The sequence below is a fragment of the Condylura cristata genome, unplaced genomic scaffold, assembly GCF_000260355.1.
Source record: "Condylura cristata isolate star-nosed mole 26May11 unplaced genomic scaffold, ConCri1.0 scaffold00011, whole genome shotgun sequence".
In the NCBI taxonomy this organism is placed as follows: Eukaryota; Metazoa; Chordata; class Mammalia; order Eulipotyphla; family Talpidae; genus Condylura; species Condylura cristata.
This window is the reverse complement of record NW_004567112.1, coordinates 9,558,495-9,569,739: the sequence shown is the minus strand read 5'-3', so window position 1 is coordinate 9,569,739 and position 11,245 is coordinate 9,558,495. Positions and strand designations below refer to the sequence as shown.

The following is an 11,245-nucleotide window of genomic DNA, read 5'->3' as shown; positions in this document are numbered from 1 at the left end:
GTTCTCTCCTCTGTCATCCAAGTATGGTGGGTCTGAGGAAGAGGAGTCACTACAGGTGACTCTGGAGACTTTCCCAGACAGTGGGAGGCCAGATGTGTCTTCCAGAGCGCTTGTCCCTACCTACCGCATGCAGAGGGGAGAGCTGTTTCGCGCAGTCCTGTGCACCGTGTGGCGCCTCGCAGCGGGGTTCCACAGGGAGCCCCGCACCAGAAGCAGTTACTTGTGAACCAAGCTACCTTAATGGGCCATCTGAGATACCAAAGCAATAATGTATGGAAAAATTGTGTTAACTGTAAAGACTTTTTATAAAGGATTCTTTTATGGAGAAGGAAAAATGTGGCTTCTTAACAAAAAGAGCTGGCAGAAAAGGTGCTGAGTTAAAGGAGGGCCTCAGGGCCCTCCCAGGTGGCGCAGCGGGTTAAAGCACAACACTAAGAAGCTTAAGCCACTTCTGCATGAGCTCGATCCCCGCCTGCCCCGGAGGTGACCACATGGCGCGGCAGACCTCCCCTGACCCACCCGCTGCTCCCCTCAGCAATGCACTTCGTCGATCTGCCTGTTCTGCTTCCCGCTCTGTCTCTGGTGAATCCTCTCACCCTCCGCATCTCTGGCCTGTATCCCAGTTCTATATGAAAAAATAAATAAATCTTTAAAAAAATAAAATCCCTTCCACTGGAAAGAACTTCATCGATTTCAGTCCAAGTCTAAGAACTTTTTTTTTTTCTTTTGGAGGGGTTAAGGTTTTAGGTGGTTGTCTTCCTTTTCCTTGTACAGATTGTTTTTCCCGGGAACAGAGCTTCCTCGATGACCTGGCACCTTTCCCAGATTTGCAACTTGCCCAGAGATCAGTGTGCCCTTCCCACCAGGGAGAGCCAAGAATGTCATTCTCCCAAGTCTACCTTAAATGCCCCAGCAAGGGCTTATTTGCTTTTATTTGTTGTTTATGTATTTGTTCCAATCATCCCTATTTTGATACAGGAATACTTCAATAGAGCAAACCTTTCCTTCATCAACAAAGGTGTAGTTCAGGGTCGCGAAAGCCCTCATCTATCTTCAAATAGCTCCCGGTGCTCTGACAAATTGCCCAAAATGTATTTACAGAACTTATGATCTTTCACCTTCAGACTTTCATCTTCGTTGGAAATTTAGATGATTAAAGAATTGCTGTGAGGCAAGCTTGCCATAGGAAAGCTGGAGAGGCGGACAGGAGGGGTGTGGCCATGCCAGAGGGCGGGGACTCACCCAGCCCATTGGAGAAAGCTATGCTGGAGTGCCCTGCCCAGTGCCTCCTCGGGTTTGTGAGGCTGTCCGGGCTCTACCCTGGCGGTGATTCTTTCCACTTTGATAGTCTTGCTAATTCAAGATAACAATGGCCACACATCATCCCTGGTTTCAAAGAACACACCTGCCCTGCAGCTCTATTTCTGACGGGATGTCCCCACAATACCTAACCCAGAGCCCCGTGACCACAGCATGGCCGGCAGCGCTGACAGGGAGTCGCCTCCCCTCAGATCAGCTTCCCATAACAAACCAGCAGTCCCCAGAGCCACAGCCCTGGCATGGGCCCTTGAGGTGACAGAGGAAGTTCAAGAACAGGGTGTGCTCTGGTCTTTGGATTCCCTTTAGGATTCCCACTGGAGAAAGAAGTTCCTTGGATGCAGAAGGGCTTATCTTTCTCAGCTGAGGGGGATACATAGCTTCCTCTCCCCTGTTCTAGTCTACCCTCCTCGGTGTGGCTTCTTCCCTCAGGGACTCCCCTGTCACAGTCACTTCTGAAGCAGGTCCCTCAGTCACGCTGGCCACACCTCACAGAACTGTCATCAGATGAGCACCAGCGGCGTGGGGACACCCCACACAGGGAGGTAGTCGGCCACTCTCAGCCTCGGAGCAATGTGGCTAGCTGCATCCTTGAATTCCGGGGTAGAGTGACCAGCCAGTGGAGCATGGCACTGTTTGGGGACTAACAAACTTTTAATCCTTCTTTTTGACAGGTGAGAACAGACTGCCATGTTGAAGCCCAGTCCTCAGAAGAGTCCAGATACCCAAGGGGCATACTCCCGAGAGGGAAAACCTTTTTTATTGATAATGACCAGCAGTTCCCATCACACTAACCATAAGATGGTTTCAGTGGGGTTGCCTGGCTTCTGAGACAATAATTTTTGGTGTGGAGAATGTAGCAGAGACAATATTGGATTTGGTTCATTGTTTTGTGAGCACTCAGTTATCTAGAAACGAGTCATTTTCTGATTTCCACAGACCAAATGTTCCATATGTTGTTGGAGGTGGTGCTAACAACAAACTATGGCCCACACCAGACTAGAAAATATTACTTCAATGTTATATAAAATTATCGCTTGGAGATAATTATTATTATGGATAGGATATTGTGGGCTTATTAGCTCAAGATGTATTGCACCTATTATTAGTAAGTCACTGTGCCTCATATTGCAGAGAAAATACCAATAGATTAGTGAGTCATTGCTCTCAATCAATTTATAGTTTCGTTGGCAAGTGAAGATAAACACACGCCAGTAACTGCTGAGAAGTTAAGATAAGCATACACCATCACACAGGAGCCCGAAGAAAAGGCCAAATGCTGTGGAGTCTGAAGAAGAAAAGGGACCTGAATAGTTAGAGCAATCTAGAGAGGTTTCATGGAGAAGGTTTCTGAGCTGGACCCAAAGAATATGTAGGGTTTTAAAGAAGAATGGAAAAGAGACCACATCTCAGTAAGAGAGATGGCATGAGCAAAAAGCAAGGAAGTTGTATAGAGGCAGCAAGTCTGAGAGTTTGGATATGGGTGGGATGGAGTGAGTAGAGGGTGAGGCTGCAGAGCTGTGGTTCCATCCTGAGCCAGACGTGGGCCTCACATGCCAGGCCACCCTTGGAGTGTGCTGAGCACATGAGTGGCATGGTCAGATTTGCTTTTGAGATTGGGCATGTTTTATTCGAAATAAGTTTATCTGCTATAATAGACATGCAATAAACTATATAATTATATGCATCATTTAAGTTTTGATTTGGGTATATGCCCAGACATTTATCCCCACAATCAAAAAAATGAACACAGGAATCACCTCCCAATGTTTTCTTGTGCTAATGGTAATCTTTCTGTCCAGCACCGAAGTTCACTCTCTGTTGTTCAGTTTCCTGTCAAAGTTAATTTGTATTTACTAGATGTCTGCATACATGAAATCATATAACATGTACATTCATTTGGCTTCTTTTACTCCGCATAATTCTTTTGAGTTTCATCCATGTTTTTGCATGTATCTTTAGTTCATCCCTCTTTCATGCTTGAATAATATTCCCATATTCCCAGTTCTGCTCCCCACTCTGTCTCTGGTGAAGCCTCTTGCTGCCCCTGAACCTCAGAACTGTAACACAGTTCTGAATGAGCAAATAAATAAATCTTTAAAAAAAATAAGTTAAGATGATTCAAGAGCTCTAGGTAGAAGGTTAGATCGATGTTGATATCATCAAGTAATATAAGGCACCTGGGAGAAGCAGAAGAAAGAAATAAATATATAGAAAATCTAGATAGAACTGTTTAGGTTATATACAAAAATTGTATATGCTGGAGTGAAAGTACTCAAACTGCTGTACACATAGTCTTGATTCAGTCATCTATGTTTGGGCATTTGGGTTGTTTCCATATCTGAACTATTATAAATAGTACTGCAATAAACATAGGGGTGCAGTTATCTTTTCGAATTAGTGTTTTTGTGTCTTTTGGGTAGATCCCTAGGACTGACATTGCAGGGTCATATGGTAACTCCACTTTTAGCAGTCTGAGGAATATCCACTCAACTTTTCACAATGGCTGGACCATGGACCAGTTTGCATTCCCTAGAGCAGTGTAGGAGACTTCCTTTTCTTCCACATCCTCCTCACCAACATTTGTTGTTTCCTGCTTTTTTTTTTTTTTAAGATTTATTTATTTATTTGTGCATACAGAACTGAGGTACACATCAGAGGTGCAGGGGTGGTGAGAGGATCTAGCAGACACAGAGTGGGGAACAGAACAGGCATTACCGAGGGGAGCAGTGGGTGGGCCAGGAGAGGTCTGCCGCACCATATGGGTCACCTCCAGGGCTGGAGATCGAACTTGCACTAAAGTGGCTGCGGCTAGCTTGCAGTGCTGCGTCCTTACCCCTTGCACCACCAAGGAGGGTCGTTTCCTGTGTTTATTTAGCATGAGCCATTCTCACTGCTGTAAGGTGGTATCTCATTGTGGCTTTTAATTTGCATTGCTCTGATTATAAGTGATGTTTTTGTCCACTGCTTTAAAAAAATGAAAGTTCTACCATGGTCTGTAGCCTCCCAGGCCCTGCAGGGCTCACCTCCAGCCTTATCTTGAAGCACCCTTACACTCCTTCATACATTCCACTCACTCAGGGCTCTCATTCTCCTCCTCCAACACACCAAAGCATTTCCTAGCATTGGGTCTTTATGCTGTTTCTTCTGCCTCCCCAACAATGTATAGAGCTGGGTTGGAGGAGTCCCCTTGACTCCTCTACTGAAAGTTGACTCCCTGGCACCTCAAGCTCAGAATGTTGGCTGTCTCTTCATGGGTACAGGTCACAGTCCACAGGTATCTTGCCTGTTTATTTACTTTTTCACTTATCATCCATTTTCTGCTCACCCTTTGATGGCATGAAAGACCTCATCACAGTAGCTCATTCTAAGCCCAGAATTCTAAGCTCATTCTAAGAAATACTTCAGTATTTCTCCAGAGTATTTCTACTAAGTATTTCAACCAATACTTTGTAATGGTTATTCATCACAGCCAGAATTAATTTGCTCTTTGTAGTAATCAGTGCATCTGAGTTTGCCTTAATGCAGCAGGAAGGAAGTCACAATGTTTCTGGCCTGTTTCCTATTGAAGTGGCTGGTTACCGATTACTTCTTAAATTCAGGTGAAGATGGCCAAGTTGCCCATTGGGGGTATTCTTCCTCAATACAAGATCTTGGGGAAACTCAGTGCCGTCATTGTGGTCAACAAGTGTCATTAGGCTTTTTTGCCCAACACTGGTTGCCAGTGTGAAGTCAGGGGTCACTCTGGGAGACACAAACCTAGGCTGCATCTCTGCTGACAGTTACTTTAAGATCTTACTAATTCTATGGAAAGCCATAGGATACTTCTAAGATCAAATTTTCATAAAATAGCTACATCTAATAACCCCCCTAAAGATACTACTGCCAAAGAGCATTTGTATTATAGGCAGAGTAGAGATTGGCTTATTCTGCAAGTGACAAAGTCTAAAGTTTCCACTATTATTAGTAATACTAACGTTCAGTGAGCCCTACTGTGTGCTTGAAGTTTCCAAGCATTTACTACTTCAGTGCTCACCATGGAGCTATGAAATCAGCACTATTGTTTCCAGCTGAAGAGACTGAGGCAAATTTAGTGAGTCAAGTTGCTCTATACATATTTATTTAATAACTGAGTCCATGATTTTCCCAGGGACCACAATTGAAACTTTGGGCTATCTTGTTTCTGTCTTTCTTCCCTTTTTATGGCTAGGGGAGTGTGGGGTCTGGTGGATGAACAGGCAGAGTTGTGGCAGAAGCAAAGGATGGCAAGGAGAGAAGCTGAGCTCGCTGTCTGAGAATCACTGGACCCGGCATAATGACCCCATCAGCTAATCCTGATTCTGTTTTCACTTAAAGAAACTCTAATTTAGAAAAGGCTGTTTATTTTTTTTCTAGAACCATGGATGAGCTACAATCACAGCTTGTTGTGAAAGCAAAGCCAGGCTCTTAAAAAAGAAAACACACACACACACACACATTTTATTTTAAAAGTATTTGTTGTGTTTTCTAAATAACGAAGTATTTAATAAAAGTAGTACATATGTTGTGCAGACATGTTGTAAAATATAGAAAAATCAAAAGCATCAGCAAAGCAGTGAATATTTTAATGTGCTACTTTTTCACCTCCTTAGCAGCAGGACTTTGCTTTTTGTTTGCTCAGCCAGAGGGCAAAGCAGAATTATCTTTCTTCTGCGTCTGGTGCTTCAGCCAGAACAGAGACAAACCTTTGCTCACATCAAGGACATGCTCCAGAAACAGGTCCAGACAGGTGTCAGCTGAATGGATGTCACCTGGGGGTGAATAAGAATCACAAGCTTGGTCTTTTGGTTCCTTTATTTTTCCAGGCCTATTATCAATGTTCTTTTCTATAACAGAATTATTTGAAGACCTTTCCAGAGGTAAACAGTGTTTTTCATCTGAAGCAGTTCTTTTCTCAGAAATTTACAGAGAATAGACTGAGTCCTTCATTTTCTTTTATTAGGCAAAAAATGTGCATTTTCTTATGAAAATGTAATCTGCAGACAACATTTCTTTATAAAATCACCACCTAGCCAGCTTTTCTTCTCTGCGGTAAGAATTCACTACCATGTAACTGGCCTCCACCAGCCTCAACCCTTTCTCATGCTTTGCAATTTAGTTGAGAGGCAAATGTTTTCATTTTTCAGGCCTCTTAGAAAAGGCGGATTTTCATTCTGTCCAAGAGTGGGAAGAGCTATAGTCTTTCCGGTTACAAAGATCATGGGCATTGTGGCATCATTGAAATTGATCGGTGTGTATTCAATGGAGAAAATCTTTATAACAACAAATACTAGCACATCAGTGTTAACAAGTTACATGCAAATTGAAATTTAAAACATTGATGAAAGAGATAGGGCTTCACATTTACAGTGTTTATTGCTGGAAAAAGAGCTAAAGTAGGGAACATTTTGAGTAAAAGTGAAGTACTCATTTCATATTGTATAGGATAGTCAATAATTTGTTATAGGTATTCAGCTAGAAGGACTTTTAATTTCTAGATGACAAGGCAGATAAACTTATCTCATAAAGCTAAAATAGATTATATATATAATCTACTATATAAATATTATATATAATACATAATATATTATTATATTATAAATATTATATAAATATTATCTATCTATCTATCTATCTATCTATCTATATATTTGGCTTTACTGTTCTTTAAGAAATGAATTTAAAAATTTTGGAAAACACAATTTGTGAAACCAAGAATCAACTATAATAGGAACTATGGATTTAAATTTTAGGCTGAAACAAGATTTTCAATGATGAACCAGATCTAAATTTACTTTCTAAAATGTTTGGATAATCTTCAAAACAATGACCAAGCAGATCTAAATTTGTGTTCAACTGAGTTCTACTATAAAGCATTCATTGTCTTCCTAATTTTGTATCTGTCTCTATTGAATATTGTATCCAACAGAAATTCCACTGGAGAAGTTGGCACAAAAGGCCAGGAAACATTGGGAGCTGTGCAGAGGATGGTTAAGTGCCAGCCTGCGGAGGTGATGTCCATTAGAACCACTCAGAGGGAATATTTCCTCACTGGCTCTGACTGGTGAGCAGTAAGATGTGGGATGCCTCCTTTGTACAAAATGAAATACAAACAAACAAAAAACAAATTCAAACCAATAAATCACAAGCCTATGAACACCATCTTGGCAGTCTACATTATTTGCTGAAACACCTTCAAAAGTCACAGTATTCATTGCCTGGGCTGTCATAGCAAAGTATGGCAGATGGGATGACTTAGAACAGCAGATTGTATTGTCTCACAGTTCTGGAAGCCAAGAGTCCAGAATCAAGGCCCGGGTGCCCCGAAGATGCCAGGGAAGATCTGATCCAGGTCTGTGTCCTAGCTCTGGTGTTCCCAAGGCTGGTAACTGCCTCGGTCCTGTCTTTCATGCCATTCTCCCTGTGTGCATCTCTGGGCACCCAAATTTACCTTTTTAATGAGCACAAGTGGTCCTATGGGGTTAAGAATCCACCCTGCTCCAGTGTGACGTGTTCTAACTAATTAGATGTGAGACAATCCAGGCCGATCTCCCATTAAGATCTGTAGTACTGAGAGTTAGACCTTCTGGTGCTAACAGAGGTGTCTGAAGTTGTCTTTCCACCAGAGAATCTGCTTGACAGGGAGGCTGAGCTGGGGGAGGACGCTGTGGAGAGGAGGTAACAAGTGTGAAACCCAAAGTCCGAGGAGCCCGGATCTGCTTCAGATCAGTCCAAAGGCCAAAAGCTTCCTCCTAAATTGCCATGACAGTCCACAGCCAAGATCTGATGTATATGAATTTGTTCAACCCCACGCTCCCCACAGCAAGCACTTCCTAAAGGGAGGCACCTCCATGCACCACACAACATGGCGCTGACAGGTTAAGGAGCTCACTTGAGACCACAAAAGAAATCAGTGTCAGAGCCCAAAGCTCCGAGACCTGTGATTACCACTGTTATTTTCTACCTTTCTTCCCCTTCCTCTGTGCCTGCCTCACAAAAGTGGCATGAGGGTTAATTCCAGTGTGCGGCTGTGGAGGTGGTGGGGAGCTGGTGGGTCATTTGAACTACTTAGGAAAAAAATCCAATTTCCCTGCTCCCTGCTCCCACTGCCTGTTCCAGCCTTAATAAAAGAATCCTTCTCTGGATCAAAAGAAGCGCGGGTGCTATTGTTACCACACGCCAGCTGAAAGTTTATTCCTATCAACAGGGAGAGGATTAAAGACTGGGTTTTCCTCATCTCGTCATTTTGCTGGGGTTTAAAAGCAGCACAGTGGAATCCAGAGATGACTGTCTCACTAATGAAACAGCAGGGCACCCGAACACCTCTGACACATGGGAACAATGGAGCTCTTTCCCTCCCTTAGCAACTGGCATCTGTACAAGGAATAAATAAGTGAGAAACTGGATGTCTTTGTTATTTCTGTGATTAATAATAGGAAAGAATACTTCTGCGTTTTGCAAGAGAATTAAAACACAGACACTTCAGGTTTCATGATTGGGGTAGGAAGAGTAAAAGTGGCATTTAGTGAATAGCAGCTGAAGCTATAGTATTACCTAGCATTGTTCTTCAAGGTATGGAACAGCTATCTTTGGGGTGACGAAATCTTGCGTGGTTTTCTTTACAAAGGCTTTTCATTCCTTGTACTCTTGCTAGTAGCTTTAGATTTTCCATTTATTTCTTAAGAATCTTTGTTAATTTACATAAATCTTTTTCGACAATAGACCTTTATAAATGAAACATTGTTTTCTAGGTATTGTTTCAACAACCTTTCTAGCTTGTTCTATGCTTACAACAAAAGTAAAATGCAAGGAAAAGGAAATAACTCTACAAGTAGACTCAAGTGATTAGAGCAAGTGATTAGATCACAGGGAGGTTGGTGAAATGGAGGCATCTATGAGCCAGATGAGAGTCTTGCTTGGAAATGAGAGACAGGGAGAAAGAGCCAAGAGAGAGATAAACTCATGTTTTAGTGAGAATGTTGATCATGACAGACAGGAGACAGGGAGCTCAGTGACTATCAGTTGCCTCATTCCAGACAATAGATGAACTGTACCTGATTCCGCTCTTCTTCCTTCATAAGCTAGAGACACTCTCGCTGAATAATAAAAGGTTCACTTCAGACTCCAGCCTTCTCTTCAGAGTCCTTCCAGCATCCCGGAAGTTGCCAGTGCCTTCTCACCACAAAATAATCTTCCAGACATGGTAATCAGACTCCCCTCATTCTCTCAGGACTTCACTCCTGGGAGTCAGCTAATGCTGCAAAAGCCTTCACAATGTACTTGAGGTCTTTCTCAAAGCGTCCCACCCAGGAAGTGATTAGTCATTGTCTTCTATTTAATCTGATGGACTTAGTGCTTGCCCTGCCTGCCACACAAGATCATTGCACCTGGTGGCTACCCTGAGTGCGCCAGATGTAGATTCCCCCAGGTAAACAAAAGCCAGGTGAGCAGCCTTTCCTTTCTTTCACACACAGGACACAGATCCCTCAGTACAGAGACTTCCAGAATCACACTTGATTTCCTGCCCTACCCGTTCATTCCTCAGCCAAGGCAGGGATTACTCAAATCAGCCTTGTAGGTCTGTCACTTCAGACTTCATCTTCATTTCTAGTGAGGTGCAGCTAGGGAGGGAAACTATGGTAACTCTGCCCTTGAATGTGACTTAATAGTACTCCCAGCCTTTCAACTCTTTCAGATTTACAAACCTCCAAACTTTGATATTATTAATATCTGGGCTCGTGTTTTTCTCCTGCTATAGAAATTTTTTAGTCCCTTAGAAGATATTTCCCCTCTCTGTGGACACAACACACATCTAACTGTGTAACAGGCTTTGGTTTTATCTAGTTGAGAGCTCTCCAGTGATTTAAAAGGCTTTTGGTAGTGTATCAAACACTGAGCCAAACACCCTGTTTAGTGTCTTTTAGAATGGTGGGAAGAAGCAGGTCAAGGAAGACTAACTCAAGCCAGTAAATGTCTTTTGCTTTTCACTCATGACAAACCCTTTTCTCCCCACATGTAAGTTATTGGTTGTCTTGCATTTGCACACTATGTGTTACAATCCAGGGATTATTCTGTAAACTCCAGTTAAGAGTACATTTGCCTTTGGGTTTTGTTTTTGTCCTGGTTGTTGAAATGAAGTGGGTTCTTCATTCATAAAAGCCAAGGTCTGGCTCCATAAGCTTGCAGTACAACCAAAGTTCTATTTTTTTTTTTTTTTAATCACTTTCCTTCAAGGACTTCCTAAGGAGTGTTTGGGGTCTTTGCAAAGCTCTCTGCCCTAAGGCATTGCTCTTAGAAGGAGCAAACTGTATTCATGAACATTTTCCTGCCATTCAAAACAACAACTTTAGTAGATTCTCTTGAGGGAAGGGAAGGCAGTAATTGGTTGAACCTAGATCACCTTGAAGCCTATAATTCACGCCATCACATGGTCAATGCTACCCATCTGCATGGCTATGGGAACACTAGAAAAATGTGAGTAGAACACAAAAGGGGAATATCGAGCAGGGAGAGGAGGAGAGGAAAGGTATGGTGCCTGCAGGCACGTGGAGCCAGTGAAGTGCCTTGACACTTCATTCTCGAGCTAACTACCTTTTCAGATGCCATGTGGAAATGAGAGGGTGGAGGATTCTGCAGCAGAGCTTAATGACTTCAATACCACCCTCCAGAGGGAACCACTTGATCTGAGTTCCAGCTTCCAGTGGTGGAAAAATGCCTAAAAGATGGGCTTATCTTCATGAGGCAAGTTCAAGGTGATTTTGGGATTACCATAAGAGATTTTGTAACCTTCTCAACTCAGTTAATCTATACTGGCTTTTGCAGAAAGCATATAGTTTAATTTCATATCCCACAAAGAAAAAGCATTAATTTTTTTAAGTTTATTTTTACATCATTTTGTACATTTTTTTTT

The 11,245-nt window shown here is 42.5% G+C and overlaps 1 protein-coding gene across 1 annotated transcript in view; it reads left to right on the top strand.

Moving 5' to 3' along the window:
- The first annotated feature begins 2,007 nt into the window (after positions 1 to 2,007).
- The window catches only part of PLEKHS1 (pleckstrin homology domain containing, family S member 1), a 17,048-nt gene continuing 7,810 nt past the window's right edge, over positions 2,008 to 11,245 (top strand). Inside the window, 5 exon segments of the mRNA XM_004680992.1 lie at positions 2,008 to 2,036; positions 6,297 to 6,387; positions 6,483 to 6,586; positions 7,265 to 7,399; positions 8,543 to 8,624. Coding sequence (XP_004681049.1) covers positions 2,008 to 2,036; positions 6,297 to 6,387; positions 6,483 to 6,586; positions 7,265 to 7,399; positions 8,543 to 8,624 — 441 coding nt within the window.